This window comes from Calypte anna, chromosome 4 (assembly GCF_003957555.1).
Source record: "Calypte anna isolate BGI_N300 chromosome 4, bCalAnn1_v1.p, whole genome shotgun sequence".
NCBI lineage: Eukaryota > Metazoa > Chordata > Aves > Apodiformes > Trochilidae > Calypte > Calypte anna.
In genome coordinates, this window is record NC_044247.1 from 17299613 (window position 1) to 17323563 (window position 23951).

At 42.8% G+C, this 23951-nt stretch overlaps 1 protein-coding gene across 6 annotated transcripts; it reads left to right on the top strand.

Moving 5' to 3' along the window:
- The first annotated feature begins 363 nt into the window (after window positions 1–363).
- On the top strand, window positions 364–22295 carry MTMR8 (myotubularin related protein 8). Of its 6 annotated transcripts, XR_003987488.1 has the most exons (16): window positions 364–466; window positions 2019–2141; window positions 2762–2924; window positions 5177–5334; window positions 6695–6823; window positions 7750–7884; window positions 9532–9664; window positions 10705–10814; window positions 11895–12020; window positions 13654–13703; window positions 14855–15055; window positions 15469–15597; window positions 17069–17195; window positions 17352–17741; window positions 18590–18616; window positions 19448–22246. XR_003987488.1 is itself a non-coding variant. In XM_030449347.1 (14 exons), exons 1-14 carry the CDS (start codon window positions 443–445, stop codon window positions 17637–17639), a joined length of 1896 nt encoding a protein of 631 aa, XP_030305207.1. In that variant the 5' UTR covers window positions 364–442; the 3' UTR covers window positions 17640–22295. The 6 variants fall into 6 exon arrangements, 1 of the variants encoding a protein (XP_030305207.1); XR_003987485.1 differs by having other exon boundaries at window positions 17352–19548; window positions 20077–22246; XR_003987484.1 differs by having other exon boundaries at window positions 17352–18616.
- The last annotated feature ends 1656 nt before the right edge of the window (window positions 22296–23951 follow it).

Sequence of the window (23951 nt, forward strand, 5' to 3'; positions counted from 1 at the left end):
CGTCCCTCCCCCGTGCCGGGAGGTGAGGGCAGGGGGCCTGCAGACACCGAAGTCGGGCTACATCAGGATAGCTGAGCCCTGCGGAGGATGTCGGGGCTGCCCCCTGCCCTCCATAAGTAGCCCAGGGGCTCCGTGGCCAGGGCGGCACCGAACCTGGCGACCGGACCGGACCGGACCGGACCGACCCGACCCGACCCGACCCGACCCGACCCCACCCCACCCCACCCCACCCCACCCCACCCCACCCCACCCCATCCCACCCCCCGCCACACCGCCGCCTCTGTGCCCGTACCTAAGATGGCGGCGGCGGCGCTGCTCGTCCCAAGTCTCGCGAGGTTTGCGGCGGGGTCGGGCGCTGCCCCCGGCAAATGGCGGCGGGGAGGAGGAGGGCGGGCGGAGCGGGAGTGCTGAGGGGAGCCCGTGAGAGGCGGGCTCTGCCGCCATGGAGCACATCACCACCCCGAAGGTAAGAGTCCTGCCGCCACACCAACCACCTGACAGCCTCCTTCTCCGGTTCCCGGGGGCAGCCAACCGGGCCCGGCCCCTCCGCCGGGGCCTCCCTGAGGTGAAGCCCCCCCCCCCAGCCCGGAGGTGAAGGCCTCGTCTGGGGTTGTTGTGGCAAGGGCTGGGTTGTTTGGTTTTGTTGTGAGGTGATTAATTTCAGTAAGCTGGGTGCCTTTGCTTTCCTTCAAGGCAAACGTATGTGTGAAGGGCCCTTGTGCTCCTCAGACGGGTCCCGGCTAAGTCAGAGCTGGTTGCCGCGGTGTGGGGATGGCTCCTGCTGCATCTCCTGCCTGGAAAGAGAGTTTTTCCTGAGGATACTGGGTTAAAAAGTGTTCTGGGTATGAATCCTGTCAAGTCTGCTCATACCAAAGTGTGGAGGCTCCCTCAGTCTGAACGAGTGAATCAAAACGGGTTTTTTTTTCAGTTGAATAAAGCGAAACGGGAGCTCTGGAAATACTGTGCTCAAGACAGCTTGAAAAAAACCCACTAACCAAACAGCAAGGTGTTTATTTCAGGAAGCTGTTTGTCCAGCCGGTTGTTGGGGTATTTATTTATTTAAATACCAGGAAGGTTGCTGCATTGTTTCGTTTTATTCTATAGGGGTTTAGTTTGGGGATGCTCCTTCCCCATGTTCTCTGAGGTGCCTTGCTGGACCTGCTTGTCTCTAGTGGCCTGAAAATGGGGAGTGTTAGAAATAAAAATGGTACGAGCTGAAAAACATGACCTACTGGGGAGACATCCAGCTGAGACTTATGCTCTTCAAGTGTATTTGCTGACATTTTTCATGCTTTATCTCGGACTGGTGCAAGGAAGCTTGAACTAGTATCTGGTGTACAGTTTCCATTGTCCTTCTAATTATTTTTTTTCTTTTTTGCACTAAGGTGAAAGGAAAAATTCCATACGTGTTAATTAGACAAATAGGCTAGGAGAACAATCAACCAAATACTTTAAAATTAGTATTATGGCTGCACTGATGTTTTTGAAACTGCTTTTGTTAGTGAGCTGAGTGTGGCTAATGAAGTGTGCTTGCACACCTAAGAAGTGTGTTAGGAGGAGAGCTCCTAATACTTTGTTGTAGTGACTGAGCAGTTTGAAGTCAGACTGGAGTGGCCTGTTCCTTTCAGAGCCACACTTTGATTATACTGAACATGGACAGTCTGGTTGTTTGGTTTTTTGGGTTTGGTTTTTGTTTTTCAGTTCTTTGTCTTATTATTTTTGCAGCCCCACAGAGTAATAAACTCTGATCCTCTTGGCTACAACTCCAGTAATCCTGTTATTTGTGCTGATGCTAAACTCTGTTTGCTTAACCTTTTTGGCTTTGGTTACTGGAGAAGTAATTTGAGTTTATAGTGTACAGCTGAGTTGGTGTTGCAGGGGAAATCTTAATTCTTACGTTTTTACATCTTATGACCCGAGTTGTGTATTAGAAGTGAAATGATTGTGCTTCAGTGGGTGCTCAGGTATTTCCTTGAGCAAAGTTAAATTAAGTTTTTCGTTCCCTTTTTATGCTGCAGGTTGAAAATGTGAAGTTACTGGATCGTTACACGAATAGGAAGGCAGCAAACGGGACATTATACCTGACAGCCACCCACCTCATCTATGTGGATGCTTCTGCTGAAGTCAGAAAAGAAACATGGGTATGTTGTGCTACCTAAACAAGCACAAGCATAAAAATTGCTTAATATCTCGTATCCAAAATGAGAAGATATGAGAATTTAAAGTGGTGTAGCCTTTTGATACCAAATGCTTCCCCAAAAAAGCTGTTTTTGAAAGGAAATTAAGACAGTGGTTATGTGTCTTCAGTCACTCACTGAATTTGTGTTAGTTCCAGGAACATTAAAAATTTGTGTAGTTTTCTAACTCAAACTCAATATACCATGCTACCAAACCTGCACATACAGCTTTTGAAGGTGAAAATTAGCACTGAAATTGGCCTTTTTAAATTAATTTTAAAGTAAAATAGGAACGACAAAACCTATTGCATGTGGGGGTGGAGGGGAAGCAAAGTGGACCAGGTAAAGAGTCTGTAGAAGTATCTTGCATACCTCTGTGTTTTTCAGTCTTTGGCCATGCAGTCTGGATGTTTATTATGTTTGATAAATACCCCAAATAAACTCATTTTCTGCTGCTAGTGAAATTCAGTAAGCACAAACAGCTGATTGTTCTGCAAAAACTTAATAACCTGCTTTTACTGCCTGGAGCCTTATCAGTGGCTTCTGAAAAATCTTTATTTCCTGCATTTTATTTTTTTTTTCAGATTCTGCATCACCATATTGCAACTGTAGAAAAACTGCCTCTGACCACAGCTGGCTATCCACTCCTTATTCACTGCAAGAACTTCCACATGGCTCACTTTGTTATTGGGCAGGAACGTGACTGCCACGAAGTCTATACCTCATTACTTAAACTTTCCCAACCAGGTATTTAGAGCAGGAGGCTGTTCTGCAAATCATTGGGATCACTTTGAGCTGGAAGGTTCCTCTTGAGCAATGCAGAAAGCTTTGCCTGCCAAAAGATTGGTTTTGTGGTGTCAGCACAGGAGGAGGGGGGGATGTGAAATCAGAATCAGTTCCCTGCAGCAGAGAGGATGTGTGTGGGTTGGCTCAGGCTGTGGATGAGGGCATTTGGTTCCAACCTAAACACAAATAGTTTTTGTGGCAGTGGGGATGAGGTGATCTCCCAGGAGGAACTTCATTTGCCCAGTGAGGCTGTGTGATGCATCTCAGGCTTTTTTCTCCTAGTGCTCGTGCTGAGTGTCACATCCCATACCTGGCCATCATCATCTCTGGGACTTAACTATTGGCTGTGCAGTTCTGCCCTTTCCAGTTGGTCCAGATGCTCATAGAATTCTGAAATCCCACAGAGAAAGCTTTAAACCCTGGCATCTGTAATTTGTTTCCCAACACCATGTTTAGGCTGCTCTTCAGTGTTTGTCTTCTTACAGTTGTGAAACCCTGTGCTTCACATTGGCTGCCCTGGCTTGGAGTCACTCTCTAAAAATAGTGTAAGCAAAACATCCTCAAAAGCCTCTTCTGGCCTCAGTTTTCTAGTCCATCATGGAGGAATCTTCAGACTCCTTGTTCTTCTTGCAGGACAGCATTCCACAGAGTTTCCTGGCTGGCTTCTCTCTGTGGCAGCTTCTGGTTTTGGGGCGCTCCTTCAGTGAACCAGCATTTGGAGTCTGACTTTAGTATCATTTGTAATTGCAATTTGTCACTGAGCTAAGGGAAAAGAATTGATGGCACCTGCCTGCTTCATGCTGGCCAGCACACAGGACTTGAATAGAAGTTGTGTAGTAAAAATGGGGTGGATTTTTTGCTGAGTTTGGGTTTTTCTTGATTGAAATACAGGCTGGTGTCTGTTCCCAGCATCTGAGCTTTGGAAGTTCTAATTCTAGTGCTGTACCTGTCAAGTTTCTGGTGTTCTGTTGAAAAGCTGTCACTGTTCTTTTCAGTTGTGAAACTTGGGGATTAGTGTAGCATCCTGAAGCACAGCAGCTCACTGCAGGGGGTGACATCAGCTTCTCTTGTGGTTATTTGTGTCATACACCATAGCTCTTCCTTTTGTTCTATTTGTGGATATTTACCACTTCTGTTTTGTTATTTTAAAATTTCTCTCCCTACAATTCCATCGTTATTATTTTTATGTATTTATATTTGGCAGAGCATTTAATTATTTATGATTTGCAGGCGTGTGACTGACAGCTGTGGGTTACCTGCCTGGTAAGCTGGCCACTTTATCAGCCTCTGACAGGTTTCACTCTGTCTCTGGAGCTCTTGCTGCCTTGGGAATCAGCTGACTGAGTTATTGATTGGATTTGCATTTTATGAAGAGAGGAAAGGAAATTGGGAAGGTAGAGATGGAGGGAGGAAGAAATTACCATTTGTCAGACACAGCCTGAAGCTTTTGTTGGGCTGACAGTAATGTTCAAGACATCTATCAAGTTTTCCATGCTGCTCAGAACTCTGTTGAACGATGAACTCACAGGTGTGCAAGAGCTGTTTTATGAACCCTTCCCAGAAAATACATCTCTTAATATAGGTTTTAATTTATGGATTAATTCTCATTAATCCTCAAATCTCATCTAACATGCTTGTTGTAGTGAATTCAGTAGGAAATAGCTTGCTTGGGAAAAAACTACTACTTTGAAGTTTTCATTAATTCTGACATAGTATTTTAGTGTATTGCCCTGCATGTGGGAACTGAGCATTGGAAGTTCCTGAGGATTTCTCTGTGACTTCTTGGCACCCTGAAGAAAAAACCTGTAAATGTGAGGCTAAGAAACTTTAAATATCCTTACTCTTCTGTCTAATACTCAAAATATTTTAGTTTTGTAGGGAGTGTTAATCAGTCAGTTTGCTGAGTAGTGAAGTATGCACTGATAAAACTTCATGCTTCTGATCTCTGAAGAGGCAGGCAAGTCAAAAAATAGTTATTATTATAATATAAGCAGCTATGCAGTACAGCAGCATAACCCTTTGGCTTTAGATTAGAGTTCTCTACATCTCCTGATTTATTACTTTTTTTTACTAACTAATTTTTGCAGTGTGTGCACCTGCAGCTCATGGCTTGCGTTCTCCAAAAGACTGCTTGTAGGAAGGGGTGTTGACCTCTCTGTATGCCTTTATCTCTTTCTAACTAGTTAATTATTCCTTTTTTTTTTTCTTCCCAGTGAAGCCTGAAGAGCTTTATGCATTCTCCTATAATCCTAAAATGTCTAAGGAGTCCCGGGAGATTGGCTGGAAGCTGATTGATCTGAAAGTAGATTACCAGCGGATGGGAATTCCCAACGACTGCTGGGAAGTAACAGACATTAATAAAGACTATGAGGTAACTCTTGCCCCAGAGTAGCCACTTAATGCAGTATCTTTTCTTTGTTAATGACATACAGCAATCCTCCCTGGGTGATGCCTCTGGGAAGGAATGGGCCCAGTTGGTTTTAATCAGAACAGCATCATCTTGATGTGAAGTTGTGGACAGTGATGCCATGGAAGAGTGAAGCAGAGCTGCAGAGTCACCTTGGTGTGCTTTGATCCCCCTGGCAAAGTACCAGATACTTGTTTTCCTAGAGAAGTTTCCAGCCATCTGTTAGACAAAACCTGAAGTACCCTTATCTGCTTTTGGTATTTCCAAACCCTGTGCCACCAGGCTGGTGACAGATGCCTCGAGGAGAAGTAAATGGCAGTGGTTTGGCTTGATGGGAAATAAGGCAGAGTAGAAAGGGACTAAGGAAGGAAGGAAAAAAACTTTTTTGCTTGCTTGAATCTGCTGATAAAAGAGGGCACTCAGTCATTTCAACCCTAACTGGCTGCTACTATTATCTTCTCTTTCTCCCCTGCAAGGCTAGGTTGGATCTAAATGTTAAATAAAAGCATTTTTCAGCAAGCATTTTTTTGTATTATTCCCCTTCTTATTTCTTCTGATGTTGTGCACAGTCAGACCTTTCTGTCTGAAAGAAAGCAAACAACTCTGGGGAAGACTCCAACACGTGAAGTCTTAAATCCCTTGCCCCTGTTCTCTGCTCCCTTCCCTCACTGTTTTTCTCTGTTGGTAATGCTTTGGGTTAAAGAAATGCAAACCTGTGGTGTCAGAAGTGATTGGGAATTCTAAATGACCGTGTGCTTGGATGCCTGCAGTGAGATGCAGTGCAAGAGCTGATTGGGGCACCTAAAATCATGAATGACTTAAGCTTGACTTCCTAGTAAGTAAATCCCTGGTGCCGCTGCTTTATCATTTCCTCAGGGTTTCCAGCTTAAAACTGTCAAGCCTAAAGTAAAGCCAGACTTGGAAAACAGCTCATCTGCTAAGTGCCTGCTCCTGTACTTGTTTGAGGAGAAGGGATAAAGCTGGACGCAGAGGGTGCTACTTGGTTGCTGCAAGCTTGTTGCAAGTCAAATAAGATTTAGAGGGAACTTCTTAAATGTCCTTCTTCTTAATTTTTCTTTGTTTGACAGATCAAGAACTTTCATGAATGTGTGGGTTTAAAGAACTTCATTTTATTATCTCCTGTGCAGTCCATTTTTTTAGCTCCAGCTGTGAAACTGATGGTTCCCTTCACCCCGTTGCTTTATTTCGTACCCATTCCTATTACAAGTGCTAGATTGTAAGCTAAATAAGAACCTTTAATATATTTTGAATTGCTGAGTAGTAACATATGAATTTCTTTCTTTCTTTCTTTCTTCTCACTTAGGTTTGCAGCACGTACCCTCCAGAACTGGTGGTGCCCAGAGCTGCTAACAAGGCGGTGGTGATCGGAAGTTCAAAGTTCAGAAGCAGAGGACGGATTCCGGTGCTTTCTTACTTATATAAAGAAAACAATGTTAGTTGCTAATTGTCTGCTGCCTTTGGGGGGAGTGAGGGTTCCCCTTCTTGACCCAGTCCCCTGTTAGTGAAAGGAAAGAACGAGATAATTATTAGAGCGTATTAACTTCACGTTTGAGAGCTTTGCTTCTCTTAACAGCTTTAATACCAGTTTGTTTTGAGTCACAGAAGAGGCAAGTTCAAGACAAACACTTGGGATACATCCCAAGCTGTGCAAAAAGCACAAATTTTCCAAGAAATCAGCAGTGCTTTGTTGCTTGGAGTTTTACTCTGCTGTTTAGCAGTACTGCATAATGTTTCAATGAGATACATATTATCTTAGCTAGATTTTCTAGGTATTGAAGAGGAAGAGCCACCCTGAAATAACTCCCTACTAGCTCAGAATAAGTAAATGTTTCGTTTTTATTTTCTTTTCCACTGAAGACCAGAATGTAAATTTTTAACTTTGCTGTCTCAGCAGTGCTTTAGATGCAGATGTTAGGAAAATGCTGTCACAGTCAAATTGTTGTTTTCCTGAGGAAGCGTTCCTTGACCTGGGCCACTGTATGGAGCTGTGCTGGCAGCCAGTGAAATGTCCCTGAAACATACTCTGTGCAGTTCTGAGCGTGGAACAGCAAAAACTGATAAGCTAAGCTGTGGAAAATAATAGTTTGGACTGTAGACACCAAGTAGAACACATGAGAAACATTTGGGATACTCATCAGAGAGTGTGCAGTGAGAGCACAGTGCTGAAGTTTGCACCAGGGCTCCTTATCCTCACCACTTCCCCAAGATTCCCAAACTTCTCCCTTTGTGTCCATTTAAGTAGTCTTTTCTGTTTTCAGTGAAACAGAGAATGGGACACTTAAACCCAACAAATTAGTGGGTTTTTGTGCAGTGGAGATGACCTGGAAGCAGAAAAATGTGAGCTGTTGTGTGTTGCAGGCTGCCATATGTCGTTGCAGCCAGCCCCTCTCCGGGTTCAGCGCACGCTGTCTGGAGGATGAGCAGATGCTGCAGGCCATCAGAGAAGCCAACCCTGGGAGCCCCTTCATGTATGTTGTAGACACAAGGCCAAAGGTATCTTCATGGGGTTTGTGGCTACTTTTAAAAGCTTGTGTCTGATTTAGCAGTGCTGTTCCCAGTTCATTCTTTCACAACTCTGCTAATGCTTGTGTTCCTGGAGTATTCTGAGTTGAGGTTTGTGTTAAGGGTGACCTGAAGCAACTGGCAGTCTTCAGCCTTGGCTGGGACAAAGAAACATTTTTCCACAGAGAGCTCAGTCCTTCATCTGTTGAGGTGGAGAGAAGCTGGAGGATTCAGTTCCACAAGGCTGGACTGTAGAAGTGAAGCTTTATGGAGCCTGGTAACAACTGAGAGAAGCAATTCCTCCATTTTTCTTCATAAAAATAACACATGTTCTCAAGATCTGCAGCTTGGGGTTTGCTGCAGGTCAACTCTTCTGGCTTGTAGCCACAGTTTGGGGTTAGAACTTGAAGTGTTTCACATCAGAGGATATTGAAATATTTGCAGAATGAGATCTCTAATGGTTGGCACCTTGAGGAGCTGAGTTGAGAAACCAAATCAGTGTCCTGTATGCATATTGATAGGGAGCATTGGTATAAGCAAATTAGGACATGAGGATTTTTACAGTATGCAATTACTTAAACACAGAGGCTTAAAAGTGCTCTGATTATTTTAAAGCTGAGCTCTCTGAGAACCTGCTTCACTGATTAGCTGTTGCAGTTGTGTTATAGAAAAGACAGGTTTATTTAAAGTTACTCTGCAGTGTCAAGAAGGAAAAAAGTCTGGGAAAACAGGGACGGTTCACCTGCTGTCTCAACATGTGTTTTGGTTTTTTGTAGTAGGAAATTTTCTAGAGAGAACCAAATTTGTAACTACATTTCTGTTTATAGCAGTCCTGCATCCTTCTAGCACACCATGGCTTACTTTGAATGGTAGAACTGAAGTTATTTAATTGTTCTGAAAATGTATATACTGTATATGACTCCTCCCATTGCAGGCAAGTTACTCCTCTTCCCAACTTATTGTATGGGGGGTTGAGGTGTCCTTTATTTTTAGTGCCCACTAAAGATTCCCTGTAACTCTAGCACTGTCTGAGGTAATGGAGCAACTGGCTTCTTTTCTACTTCTTTTCTGCAGTTCCAGTTGGTTGCTGTATTCTTTCTGCTCAACCTTAATATTTCTATGTTTCCTTCAGGTGGCTTTATTTCATCTGTGCATGTATGTCTGTGAAAAGCTTTGGAATTCTCTTACTATTTCTATACCACCATGTATGTATGTTACTCATAACAATGGCTTTCCTAGTTTTATTTCATATGCATCAATCTGAATCTTTCTGTGTAGCTTCACAGTTAAGGCAGACTCAGTGCCTCTCTACCTGTTTAGGTGGCAGCAGTATGCTGAAATTGGGCCCAGTTTTGGTACTGCCTACCCTAACAAATTCTGTCCAGGCTCTTAATGAGTGTCTGCATATGACTAATGGACTGGAGACCCTGGGATAACTGTAGTGAAAGAGCTGGAAGTCATGTCTGGGGGGGGGGGGAGTACCTCTGAGTAACAGTTTTGTTGGTATACTCTATATTTTCTGGTGTTTTCTGGGAGATTTTTAAAAAAGGACTTGCAAAGCATTTATTTCTGCTTACTATTTCTTGTAATTTTTTCTCTTTCTTTTCTCTCCTCTTCCCATTCCCTGGAATTTGACAGTTAAATGCCATGGCTAACAGAGCTGCTGGGAAGGGTTATGAGAATGAAGATAATTATGAGAACATTCGCTTCAAATTTATTGGCATAGAAAACATCCACGTGATGAGGAACAGCTTGCAGAAACTCCTGGAAGGTAGCTATTCCTCCTGCTTACTTTGTGAGCTATTGAAAGAGGCAAACCAGGCCCATGTTTTCCCTAATGGACTTCTGGAGAAGTCCTGTTCAAGGTGCTGGTGCAGCTTGGATCGGAGCAGCACACTCTGCCAGCTGGTTTCCAGCACTGTTGTCATCCTTGAGCAGGCAAAGACTGCAGAATGGGGCAGAGTAGATGCTACAAATAATTCTGCCTGGTTGCTGGGCTTAGTTTTCCAAAATACAATACAAGTGCTGTCATTTGAAATAAGAGTTTAATATTTTAGTAACCAGCATAAGGGTCATCTTGCTTCAAAATAGTTGAATAATTGATGCTTACCAATTGCCTGGCCAGGTAGCATGGCAGGAGCTGTGGTGACCTTGGAGAAAAATGAGGTTATTCATATGAATCTCAAGTATAAATCCTCAATTGCCTGTTCCTGGCAGATTTATTTTGTGGGGGAAGAAGAGGCAGAATAAATATTTGTTTGCTCCTATATTCTTTGACAGTGACAAAATCTCCTGGCTGGTGCTTGTGGACTGTTGAACTCATAAATATAGATATTTTCTGTGCTGGGTTTTAGTACAGCATCTGAGTTGCCTTCAAGGTTAGACATGTTATTTCTCTCTAAATTACACCCCTCCTTTCTTCAGATCTTTGTAGTGGCAACTGCACATTAGTGGTGGTTGGATGTGTGTGTGATGGTGATTTGTAGTGAAGTAACAGATCACTAAGCACTTTCTTTGGAAAAAAACCCAGCTAAAAAAAAAAAAAGAGATATTGTTTCAAAATAGGATATTTTCAGATTTCTCAAATTCTCTCACAATTAAACATTTCTGGATTGGGTATTTTAAGTGTGCAGCCAGTAGTTTCTGTGTGTTCTTCAGACAGGGTATTGCTGCTGGCACTTAGCAGGGTGGAAATCCAAGCTTCTGGGGTCTACCAGAGTCTGTTCCTGTGAAGAGCTAATGAGGAGGTGGGGAAAAGGAAGCCACGTTGTTGACAGAGTGTCAGCTAATTCCTTTGTTCGTGTCCTTCAGTGTGTGAAATGAAGTCCCCCTCAATGAGTGATTTCCTCACTGGGCTGGAGAACTCAGGTTGGTTACGGCACATTAAGGCTGTGATGGATGCAGGTGTCTTTCTTGCCAAGGTAAAACTGTACCCCCCAACCTGTAGGTGAATAAAAAAAATCTTTACTTGTCTGTTAGGGACTGGTCCAAGGCTGGGAAGTTTTCTCAGGAGAGAAGGTGGGAGAAGATGGCTGCTCAGGTCAGCCTCAGTGCTCAAAAACAAGCCTGCAGCTTGAATGGAGTGGGTTTTGCAGCTGGCTCTCTCCTAGCCTGTTCCTGTGGCCCTGAAATGTTGTAGAGGTTGAGACTTTGTTCTTTCCACTCTCCTGTAACAAGCAGTTACCAGGGTTTTATTAGAACTCATTAGAAACAACATCACAGAATGTAAGTGACCTTTATAAACTCACACATCTTTAGTAGTTCAACCAGCTCCTAACCCTGTGCTCATTAGTTACTGAACTGCTCTTCTTTAAATGAGGGATTGTTTAGGCCAGTTTTATTTTCTCCTGGTGTGTTTGATGTGATGTGGGGGCTGCTCATTTTGATGATTCAACCCCATCCTTATTTCTGCAGGGGTTGTGGCTTTGCAGGTCAGGTGAAGGGAGAAAAGTCACAAAGGTGCATGGCTCTTCAGAAATAGTAAAGGGCATTCAGGCAACATGTAGCAGGAGTAGGGACCTGCTGTAAATGTTGTCTTTTCCCTCTCAAAGTTTCCCCATGTAGCAAACAAGAAGCTATTTTGTGTTTCTCTTCTGCCACTTGTGCAAAGGGAAGATGATCCAGAAGGAAGTTCTAATTTTTCTTGAGCTGTTCTTAGTTCTCTTGTGTCCAGTTGTTACTCCTGACTCATACACTAATTCCTTTCCTCAGAGGAGAAGTCTGAGAATTCTTACCTTTCAGAAGATTGGCCATTCTGAGAGCAGAGAGTCCTTTGGTTTTTTGAGACTCTGACATGCTGACATTTTATTCTAGTTGGGTTTCCTGTGGGTTGATGGCTGGCTGCCCAGAAATGGTGCATTCCCATGGTCCAGAGGAGAAATGACAAATGTTTCCCCTGGGGTTTTATGCCAGCCAGGTAAATGCAAATGAAGGGGGAGCATTTAATTAAAGTGAGCAACCTGGAAAGCTGCTCAGCTTTCTGTCTGGTCTCTCCTTGGCAGGCTGTGAAGGATGAAAGTGCCAGTGTGCTGGTGCACTGCTCGGATGGCTGGGATCGCACAGCTCAGGTCTGCTCCCTGGCCAGCCTCCTCTTAGATCCCTTTTACAGGACTTTTAAAGGCTTCATGGTAAGAACACAAACGTTGGGGGTTTCAAAAAGAGAAAGTGCTTCCTGGATTTGAAATGTAAACAGGCCCTAATTAAATGTTTTAGGCCATTTCCTGGAACAAATAGTAGGTGACCTATATAAAAACAGCTTTGATTCTCTAAATGAGCTTTAATTGCTCTGAACAGCATGGGCACAAACAGCAGTGGTTGATTTACAATTCCCAAATCTTTGTTTCCTTGAGTGTCTACATGAGCACCACTAATGAGACATTTCAGGAAGAGATGAGTGAGCAAGGGATGCAACTCTGGCAGCAATCCACACACACAAAAAAATAAAAATGGTGAAGCAGTTTGTAATTTTAGACTTACAGTGAATGGTCTCTGATGTGCTAGAATTTGGTATAGGGTGAACTCATTCTTGTGCAGAGGGCAGCATATAACCTGTATATTATGGCAAATCTCTGCATAATTTAAGGTCTTTAAAAAAGCCAGTGCACATGAATTTGGCTTCTGCTGCTGAATGTTTTATGTTTGATACCATGGCTGCATAAGTATAGTGCTATCTGTGATGTGATCTTTCTATTCCCCTCCTTTTGTCAAACATCTGAAAGACAAGGTGCTGCTGCTTCCTCACAGGAGTTCCTTAAACCTAGAAGCCAGAACAAGGCAAATTTTGCCTCTTGTGGTGTGCTGCACTGCTAAGACTCTGTCCTTGCATTCTTTGCTCTTTGTATTATTATCAGTTTTGCTCCTGGACTATGCTGCAGTCCTTTAACAGTGAAAATGACATCAGTGTGGAACATCTGCCTGGGCTTTACCACTGCTCTAGACAACTGTGGATGAACATGATTTTAATTAGGAAAAGGAGCAGTAACTAAATCAGGCCAATGCTTCTCTGTCCTCTGAGCAAATGGTTTCTGTGCACAAGTCCTGTGATGGTGGCCACCCCAAAATGAATGCAACGGAGGTGGAAAAAATGGAAGGGCAATATAACTTTATTTTAAGAAAAACTGTTGTGAATTTCTGCCTGCCTTTTGTTCTTTAAGTCTCTGGGTGATGATAGTTGGAACTGATCTCGAAGTATGATCCAGCAAGGAAAGCAAGAATGGATTCAGCATCAGTCTTCTAGTTCCTTACGAGACACATTTATAAGGCAAACACAGTTTCCTTGTTATTTACTTATCTATAGCACAGACATTCTACTTAAAAGAGAAATAGCCATATAGTTCTGGCTTCATCAATACACAGCTGTACTCCTGTTTTGTGTGTTAAACATCTGCTGAATTCAGTTGCTGATTTATTTTGCCAAACATCACAATGTTTTTTACTGCAGTGCATTGTACACAGTGTAATATTAAGCTCCTAATTATTTTGGCTCAGTGTGTTTATATGTTAGGATTATAACAACACACAAACTCCCTCAAAATATTACTAAATCACTCAAAATAACTTCTGATTCCAACAGTGACATTGTACCTGCAATTGTGGGTAAATATATTCTATAAATCACTATTCTCATTGACTTCTGTGGGCATGCACAGAACAAGCCAGCAGGTAGCATCACTTATAAGGTTTTTAGAGCCTTAAAATGAAAGGCTTCATTTTGCTCTTTGTCACCAAAGTAACATTCTGTTTTCTAACCTCTGTTTGAAGGTTCTGATAGAGAAGGAGTGGATTGCAATGGGCCACAAGTTCTCACACAGGTAAGAGCAGCAGGTTCTCTTGGGTGTGGTGGCTGGGTGAAGGTTTGCTTGAGAAACCTTCAGGTGTTTTCAGGTTCATGTGCCCCTGAAAAGTATAAATTAAAATAGAGGACAGAGGCAAAAAGATTTGGAAAATACTGGAGGTGGTGACATAAAGCCAGTTTACAGAATCATCCAGTCTGGAACAAATTGAATTCCTGAGTGTTTTCCTACTGGCAAAATCACATTTATATTATGTGAGGAGTGCTAATGTTCTGGCAAGATGTTGAGTCCTCTGGAAGAAAATCTCTGCTAATGGTTTTCAGGCTTTTACCAACTTGAAAGCATAAACTTGAGCCCAGTACAGTGCTGAAAACCAACTTGACCTTCCTTCCCTAGGCAGATTAAAAATGCTGTGATTCCTGTAAATAATATCTTGCATTTGGTAGGGATATTACCTTGAACTGCTGCTTGTTACATTAACCAGGCAGAAATTAGAAACACTGGTGGCACAAAAGACCATGAGGAAGGAGGGGACAGATCTATTCAGTGACATTAGCTTTTTAGAAATGGAAGCTTTGTTCTTGATGTGAAACTGATTCCTGGTTCTGTTAATTAAACGAATGTGATTATTTAAAGCATATCTGGAGAAACTAAAAGCACTCTGTGCACCTTATCCTGGAGCAAAGATAAACTGCTCTTGAATCATTACTGGCCAGATAAATATTCTATGGTCATTATTTCTGTTTCTTTAAGGATTCTTACTGCCTTTTCTTGCTTTAAGGCAAAAAAAAAAAGTTCTAAAGCGTAAGTTTCTTATATTCAAGCAAGATACTGAGGAGAATAGTGCCTTTTGTCCCTTGTACTAACATCATAGCATAGGCTCAAGGATTCCTGTTTCACAAATACATCTCATGAAGCTTGCAAGTCTGTTTCTGTAGGTTCTTTCAGTGCTAATTTTACTTGAGAAAGGGATATTGCACAAAGTTCTTGTCCCTCTTGCAGATGCTGCAAGATAAACCACGTGGATTTTCCTTCTGACTGCAGAATAACTTCATATTCTGGTCGTGAATGAAACCTCCCCGTTGAATTCCAGTGCCATTAAACGTTAATTTTTTTTTATTTTTTTCCCCCCACAGGATTTAACCCTGGTTTTGTTTGCCTCTCTCTAGGTGTGGCCACTTGTATGGTGACCCCAAGGAGGTCTCCCCTGTCTTCACCCAGTTTGTGGAGTGTGTCTGGCAGCTGATGCAGCAGTTCCCCTGTGCCTTCGAGTTCAGCGAGCGTTTCCTTCTCGAAATCCACGACCACGTCTACTCCTGCCAGTTTGGCAACTTCCTGGGGACCTGCCACAAGGAGCGTGAGGAGATGAAGTGAGTTGGTGGTTCTTACAGAGACAGCAGTCTAGAAGTTGATTTAAATGTCAGGAGGAGGGCAGGTTGTTTCAGTGCAGTTGTAGTTTGGTCGGGGGTAACGTTGTCTTGGTAGATGTTTATGTTCTCCAGTGTGGGGAAAAAAAAAAAAAGTAGATTAATCATATCCCCAAAGTCAGATGTTTCCATTTGGGCCACAGTAATAACTTGCAGACTCCCCTTTTGGACTGGCTAGTGTCCATTTTAAGTATCTATTCCTCAGTGGTGTATCTTAAGTTTATGAAGTTATTCAGATACTGCAAAAATAATTCTTAGCTCCCTTATGTAATTCTACTCAGAACAATAGAGTTGATTAATCTACTTAACTTTATTCTTTTTTTTTTTAGTGATTAAATGTTGTTTGTAATTGACAGAATCTTTGAGAAGACCCATTCTCTGTGGCCTTTCCTCTTACAGAAGAAGCAGGAATTGAGAAATCCTTTGTACAGAGGATTTACAGCTTACAAAGAGCTTCAACCAAACACACTACCTTTCAGTTTCCAGTAAGTTGCTTATTTAAGAAGCAGCAGAAGGAAGGGGAGCATTTCTTTCATTGTAGTATAGATTGGTAATTCAGGTTTAATAAAACAAATTCCCACTGATCAATATGGTTTGTTTTACCTTCCCCTTCTATTCCTCATCCATAAATTGAGAGTAGTGGTGCACAGGCTATTGCTAAATAACTGTAGGTACACTGTAAATTAACATATGTTGTTTTCTTTGGTGCTGAGAAAGAGGGTGGGGAAAGGCAAGGAAAAAAAGAACTTCAGATGTGTAGATAGACCCCCACACACCCTGACTGCTTGCTCTGTCAAATTTACATGATAGGATGGGCTATTGTTAAAGTTCCTTATTTTCCCCCCTTTTACTGTATCTTGAGGAAGTCATTTAAAGAGGAATTTCAGTGCCCAGTCACACCCAGGCCTGTGCAGTGTCAGGGTTTAACACTGTCCTGGCAATTAAACTGAGTGACAGATGCTCTCTATTAATCTCCCTCTCCTCCTTGCTAAAGAAAGGAGAGAGAATAAGGGAGAGAGACTTGTGAATTGGAAACTGAACTACACAACTTTAATGAAACAGTAATGATAAATAGGAAAAAAATTACTAAATATATACAAATATACAGGAAAATGGATACCACAGTCCTCCCCCCTCTCCCCCAATAACTCTCACGTCACCACCGAGGCTGCAGGGCAGCCCTGGGAAAGTCCAGGCTGGAATCCTGGAGTTGGCAGCAGTTGGGAGCTGGAGGCAGGAACACACAGATATGGGCTGGGATGGATCAGGAGCAGAAGCAGAGGAAGGGATGGAATCCTTGCAGGATGCTGGGTGAAGGAAGGGAAGCAGGAAAGGCAGGAAGGGCAGGCAGCTGGAAGCAGGAAATCATGGCTTGGCCCTTGTGATGCCTCAAATTTATCCTGAGTATGACATATATGGGATGGAATCCTCTGTTTGGTCAATTCTGGCATCTCTCTTGTCCATTCCTCCCCAAAGCAGGGCTGCAGGTGGGACCTCTTTACTCTTTCTGGAGGGTAAAAGTTTTCCTCAGAGCTGAGCAGCACTGCACACCAGTCTCTGGCTGTAACTAGAACCATCAAGTGTTACCAGTCCTAGAAGCAGACACTGCCTGAGAAACTGGCTGTAAATTTCAGCAAGTGCAACTACTTACAGGAGACTGAGCTGAAAGCAAAAGTACAAGACAGAAAATCCCCTTTATCCTGGCCCAAACCAGGACATGGAGTCAGGGAGGTTTTCACAAGAAGGGATTTCTTGTTGCCCTACTTGCTTGCCCAGGGTGTCCCAGCTGAACTGATCAGTTTTGAACTTGAAGTTTTTCCCACTGATACTGTGGTAGCTTTTTAACAATCAATTATTAACCTCAGTTTGATTTTTTTTTTTCTGACACAGCATCTAGTGTGGTGGGCAGTAGTGTGTGGCTGGCTGCCTAATTCTCTTTTCTTGCCCTGTTCTGAGGTTTTGGTGTGGGATGTACAATCGCTTTGACAAGGGCATGCATCCCAAGCAGTGTGTGTTGGATCATCTGCTCAGCTGCCTAAACCAGAAGGTGAAACTGGAGGAGGATGCATCTGAACTGGAAAATGTGAGTCCTCAATCTTAATAATATTTAAAATTAAAAAATTAAAAATAGACTGGTTTGGGCAAATGCAGCACTGGCACTAAACAATTGCTTCAGCATGCATTTGGAATAACAGCTTTCATTAAAAATTTTTTTTTAAATGTCTTTTCATATGTGTAGAAACTTCCTTTCCTTGATGGTCCTTTGCCCAGTGACACTTGCTCCTTCTCTAAAGTGGGAAGTGCTGCTACAAAGACACCAATGCTCAACACTCCTCAGGATTACGAAGGGGAGGCCCCTCCTGTGCTGAGCAATGGCTCCTCAGCAGAGGATGCAGATGTTGTGTCAGACATGGAGCAGAAGCACACAGAGAACCTGGCTCCTCACCACGACCTCCATCCTCTCAGTGCCACCGTTGGTGTTTTAGACTCCCCAGTGAAGGATGGAAAAGCTCAGCAGCACCATTGAGCAGCTCTGAGAACTCTGTTCAGCCAAACCAGGCACTGGTGGTGGTGAGGCAGGGGGGAGCTGTGCCCCTGCCAGGGTGTCCACCACCATTTCCAGCTCCATGTGAGTAGGAGGGAGCTGTGCTCCTGGGGAGGGGACAGCCTGGTTGCCTTTGCTTTGGTGTGCATCATTTGATGAAGATGCAGACAGAGCTTCCCAGAAGGCTGCCTTGACTCAGTGTAAACCTTGATTTTCAGTGGAAGCATGATGTGTGTTGGGACTGCCTGCCAGCACTGGTTTTTCAGGCTAAAAGAAATCTTGGTCAGTTAATGTGGGGCTGTGGAGCTGTGCAGTGGTTATAACCAGAGCAGGAAAGGTGCAACCCATTAATTCTCAGTGATGGTGCCAGGTCATCTTAAAAAGATAGGAAAATTTTAAAATGATTAAAAACAAAATCAGTCATCTTCTTAGCTGTGAATGAATCTCTGCATGGACCCTCACCTTGTGGCAGAACTGATTCATTTGTTGGTTCCTATGCATATTTGTTAAACAAAACCAAACCCCCCTGTGCCTTTTTATGGAGACCACTTTAATGTCCAGCCACCCAATGTACTGTTTTTATTATTGTAGTGTAGAGTGTAGTATTTGCTCCCCTTTGTAGTCAGTATTTTTAAACAAGGTTTTTTTTATCTGCTGCTGGCTTCTCTCAAGATCTCTGCTGATCCCCTGAGTTTAGTAGCTTCTAAGTTAACCTTACAAAGAATAAGCTTTTTTAGGCCTTGTTTACTGATTGTGAGCATGCAGCAAGCCACAAAGAGAGCCTTTAACACAGGAATTTTTGACAGAAGGAGGATTAGAAATGAGAAAAGGTAGGAAAAAATTAATATGGGGATTTTCCCTCTTCTTTTAGGATCTTGGTTAAATTGAAGTGAGAGTAATTCCTTGTTCTAAACTCTTTGTGCTTCCCTCAGGTCTGTGAGGCAGTAACTACAGATGAGGTGTGTACTGCTGCTGAAGTGGGACCTAAAACCATCACTTCAAGTCACATTGCTGAGTGGTTATAGTGAATATTGTCTTGGATGCTGATGTTAGATGACCCTCAGATGTTCTGTCTGTACTGTCAAGATGTGAGGAGTGAACAGGCCTCTTCTGACCATGAACTTTGTAATTAATGGCACAGAGAGTCCCTTGGTGCAGCTTAATTCTTAAGATGCTTTTCTGCTTTCTTTTGGATCCTGCTGTTTAAACTAGCTGCTGCCCTTAGGTCTTAAAAGAACAGTTTCTCTCTTTTATAAAAATTTTGAAACAAACTGAAAATACTTTCTATGCTAGACCTTGAAATAAAAATGAAAAGGAGAAACATTTCATTGTTGCACTGTAAAATGCAGTAGCCATTGCTATAAGGCAGTGGTGAAATGACCAGGTTAGTTTCAGTGTTCAAGATAAAGTAGAAAAGCAAAAAATCCCAACCAGAACTCTCCTGAGTGTCTTGCTTTGAGTAAGAACACATCTGTTTTTATTTAGCATATCAAAAGACCCCAAGAAAAAGGACACCTGCTGACACAGTTTCCTTAATACCTGTGATGGCAAAGAGAAACTTCTTTTTGATGTTGCAAGGTTTTCAGTCTTAGAGCAAGTCATATCTTAAGTAACTTTTAAAAATAGTTGCTTGCAAGGTAGGAGTGAGAGAGCTACAGTGTAAGCTGGGTGTGCCAGCTGAGCACATAACAGACTGAACCAGATATGCTTGAGCAGATGTTGGAAAATGGTTGGGGGGGGACCTGTCAAAAATCCTGCACCCTGCAACAGCTCTGTGTCTTATTTTGAAGGACGAACATTCCTGAGTCCATCTTCTCTTGATCTGAAGATGAGTGTCTGCTGTTGAGTCTCTTCACTACTATGAAGAGATCTCCTAAGCTGCTGACACAAAGTTATTCTGCCAGCCTTTAATTTTGCCATATCCATGTCTTCCTCCAGCAAAGAGACTGCACCTGAAGGCTTTTTCTTTTACTCCAGCTGCTCTGGATACCCGGGGTGTGGACTCTCCTGTGGATTTCCACTGGAGGGTGCTGGGGAGGTGGTTTCCCTTGGTCTCTTTCTTGTGCAGAAGCTCAGTTTCACATGAGCACTTAGCAGTTTAGAGCCCTTTTGATCTGGACTGGGAGACCCAACCCTGCCTTTCTTTTCTAGGTGGAGGGAGAGTGGATAGTATGCATGGCTTCTTAAACAGAGAACTCTAAAATGGCAGCTGAGACCTAGGCAGGGACTTGTTAGGACTGGTTACTCCAGATGGCATCAGTTCTTTTAACTCCTTCTGTAATGAAAATTGGAGATAGAGAATTGCAGAGAATTTTGACTGCTGAAGGATTTAGACATGCCATTGGTTAATCTTCCTCAGAAACATTTTGCAGGTTTCTGTGTTTGTTTACATGCTGTCTCCTCTTTTAAATTACAATAGATTACCCTGGAAAAGCTAGAATCTTATATTCTTGTCCCCCAAATGTGATGCTGACATCTCCACGAATTCTTCTTGTCTACAGTATGACTACAGGTATATATAACCATGGAAAGTCTACTTCATACACTGAAAGTATTAGTAAGCTTTTAGTAATCTTGCTGCTTTGGGCTTCAGTAGCAAAACCATGGATGACTTAGTGCTTTGAAATACAAAATCTAGCCCAAACAAAAAAAAGTAATGTACTTGGATTCAATGTACGTGGATGGTCAAAGTCTTCAACATAGTAAAAATCATTCATGCTGGTGCTGTAGATTTTAAGATTCCAGGGTTTCCTGGCTTTCTGTGAGACTATTTGTTTGAAAACCAGTTAGCTAGAAGCTTTTTTTTGTGCTTTTTAACTCTTGGGTGTTTCAAGACCAAAAATGACTGCAGCATGTCCTCAGGACTCTGCTCAGCTGGGCATGGCTTCCCAGAGCCTTGCAGGAAGCCTGCATTCCCTCCTCAGAGTGCCCTGCTGACAGTGGTGAGTGACTGCATTATATCTTCCCTGAAAGTGTTAAAGAAATGTAAAAGCTGTCACATAGGAATCTTCTTCTTTAAGCACTGTGTAGGGGTGAAAAACGACTGTAACTTATTTATTCCCTGTGGAGCATCCCTGCCTGGGGAAGTCAGAAATACTGTTTGTTGTTTGGAGCTGTTGAGAGCACAGTGCAAGTTGCTTCCATTTGGGTTCCTCACTGGGAGGCAGGAGAAGCCCTGTTTGTTCTCTTTGTCTCAAACTCTTCCTTTTCTGGAGCCCCTCTTGCTCCCAGTAGGCACAGCACTGCACTGGGCAAGTGCCTGGCCATGTTCTGTGTTAAAGTCACTACTTGGATGTAGAAAAGGGACTTGTGGAGTTTTATTTCTTCACTGAAATGTCTTCAGGTGAACTTGACAGTGCTGGGTTCCTCAGTTGTGTTTTGTCTGGCCGTTGTCACTTGTGGGGGGAATCCAAGCAGTGCTGTTGGCTTGACAGGAAAAAAAGGGAATAATTGGTTGGCCCAGAGATATTGTAGTTCTCAGCCCTTGCTTGTGGGAGAGAAAAAGCAGCTTGTTAAAGCCTTCAGGCATTCTGTACTTCTAGCTGTATGTTCTGCTCCTGGTGAATGCCTTTTGTTTCAGTGCTCAGAAGAAAAAACCCAGCTGCTCTTTAGGTGCTTGTTGGCACATAAAGCTGCCCTGACCAGGATGGGGAGGGAGGCTTAAGTACTGATTAGCTTCAGTTTGCTGCAGCAAAGCCTCTCAAATCCTGATGAGAGAGATGTGCTGAGCAGGAGAACTCAAAATGTATCTGCTGCTTGGCTTTTCTCCCCTTCCCCCACTTTGCTTTGAGTGCTGGGCTCATATTTTTATTTTATTTTTTTTGTTAGGAGCTACCATTCCTTGTTTACATCCCATCCCTCTTGCACACACAGGCACTTCCTGGCCCTCAGGGTGGAGTGGAGGGAAGAATCTGTTCTGAATGTAGTAGTTTTGTTTTTAATTAATACTCAGCACTGGACTAATTAGATGAGGAATGCTTCAAACCCTGTGATGTTCCAGTCCAAGTTTTCCTCAGCAATCCTGAGCACTGAGAGCAGTCAGGTGGGTGCCAGTGGCAGTGGGTATGACTTTTGGGGACAGGTATTTTGAGTCCTTTTGCCATCTCTGAACTAGAGAAGCAATGCAGAGAGAGAGGGTAGGTTAACACTGCTGACCTACATCCCTCCTCCCATCATTTATCTGTGTCTGAGTCTGTATTTCATGTAGCAGCATTCTTACTACTGGAGTAACTTGTAGCACTGGATCCAGGCATGTGTAACTGAGCACACAGCTGTACTCCTCCTGTCATCCACAAACTGATCTTTGTAGGAACTGTACCTAGAATTGTGTGTAGTACTTGGCTGGGAATTGTAAATGTTTTTGCTGTTTCTGTAAGTCAGTTGCTGTTTTTCTCAGTGTAACTGTGGAGGGAGAGTTGTGTACAATTGTGGGTGAAGAAACCCCCTACTCCTGAATGTGCTGCAGTGGCTGTGTACCTGTAAGTCCTTTTAGTTAATGCACTGCTTAAGAAAAAAGGAATTGTACCATGTTTAGAAGAGCACTGTGTCTTTATTTTCTGTAAATGTATTTGTTCCATGAATTTTCATTTGTATTACAGTTTATTTTTATTCCTTACAAAAATAAATACCTTGCCTTTTTAAAGTAAGCAAATAGTCTGGTTTTTGGTTAATTAGCCTCAAAGCAGAACTTCACACTTTGAAATGTGAGATGAGTTAAAGACTCTGAAGTAGTGGGCTTCAAGTGAGTGTGATTCCACTTCCACTTCTTTTACAGAATAGGAACTGGGTGACCTCACTGGTTTCAGAGGGACTGGAGGGTGTAGAACTGCTTTGAGTCTTTTCTAAAAGAAACAGTAAAAAAAGTAATAATATTGATGAATCTGTATTAAATCTTTTTTTTTTTTTAAATTAGATTTTTCTCTGTATGTAAAAACAAAATCCTTTTTCAGTGTTTTCTTCCTCCTGGAAAGCTCTCCTTCCACCCCTCACTCATGGATGAGTCTGTCTACAGGTGGCTTCAGGCTGACTTGAAAACCTTTCTGAGAAGCAGAACTTTTTTGTGGCCTGCTGCAAGGAACTGAGTGTGACCTTCGTGGGCATTGCATGGTGCCAGGTGAAGAGATTTTGTTTTCTTGTGGCTTTGAGTGAAGAATCTGCAGTCCATCTGCTGATGGGTGTCATTTAAAAGTGCTCTTACCCAATTCTTTTTAGCCAGGTAATGAGTCAGGTTGGGTTGAGTGCCAACTCCAGTGAGGTGGGAGAATGCTCAAGCAAAAAGGAGATTCCAGGTGCAAAACTTGCTTCATGTTTGTAGCCAAGGTTGGAATTGGTGCTCTAATAACTTCCAGCTCTGCAGTAACAGTCAAATTTTGTCATTAAACAGAGATGTTAAAGCAGAGAGAAAGAGAGAAATGAGATGATAGGAGTTAATTTGATGTTTATAAGGCTTTACAGAATGCTTCAGGATGCCATTTGGAATGGTAAATTCATGTAAATGATTTAAATCTCTGCCTGGAAAAGCAACATAGGCTATTTTAGTAATTGATTTTAAAATAAGCATTTGGAGATTTTTTTAAATACTCAGTGTGGGAGGCAAGGGAACTGCAGGACAGGGATGTGACCTGCAGAAGAACGTGCTGGATGTCAGCAGAAGAGACAGGAACCCACCACCAATACCTGTTACCCAGCCCCAAATATTTTCTACTGTGCATCATAAAAATGGTTATTTCTTTTTAATGTATTCAGGCAGTAAGTATGCCTGAAGCTTGGGTATTCTCAGTCCCCAGATGTTTCAAACTCTTTTTTTCCTTCCTGCTAATTTTAAATGTTCTTAATGTTGCCAGTGAAATCCTTCATTTACCTGAATTAGTCTTGCCTTGCATTTAATAGGATTATTAACATTAACACTGACTAGAATTGATAAAGCTGTACTTTACATTTGGGGACAATTTATTGTTTGTTTGACAGCACCTCTGCTGAAGGTGATTTAAAACTTCCCTCTTGTAGCTGACTTTAACTTTGAGGGGGAAGGTTCCATTTAGAGGGAGCAGAGGAGGATTGCAGGAAGATTTCTGTGAATGATCAGTGCCACACAGACTCCTCCTGCAGTGAGGAGTGGGCACGTGCTGAGTCTGGGTTCTGTGTTTCAGGTCCTTACTTGATCATCTCCTGGGTTTATGGCTGTCAGCTCCTTGGATCTGAAAGGAAAGGGGTTCCTGGAAGGTGATGGAAGCAGGGAGACATCATGCAACACCACCAAACTTCTGGGGCCCCAGTGCTGCTGAATTCCTGGAG

Bases quoted from the DNA above. Each gene is read 5' to 3' on its own strand.
- MTMR8 (XM_030449347.1), top strand. From the start codon at position 443: ATGGAGCACATCACCACCCCGAAG. The intron at 9,665-10,704 runs GTAGCTATTCCT...CGTGTCCTTCAG, and splicing joins CTTGCAGAAACTCCTGGAAG to TGTGTGAAATGAAGTCCCCC. The intron at 12,021-13,653 runs GTAAGAACACAA...CTCTGTTTGAAG, and splicing joins GGACTTTTAAAGGCTTCATG to GTTCTGATAGAGAAGGAGTG.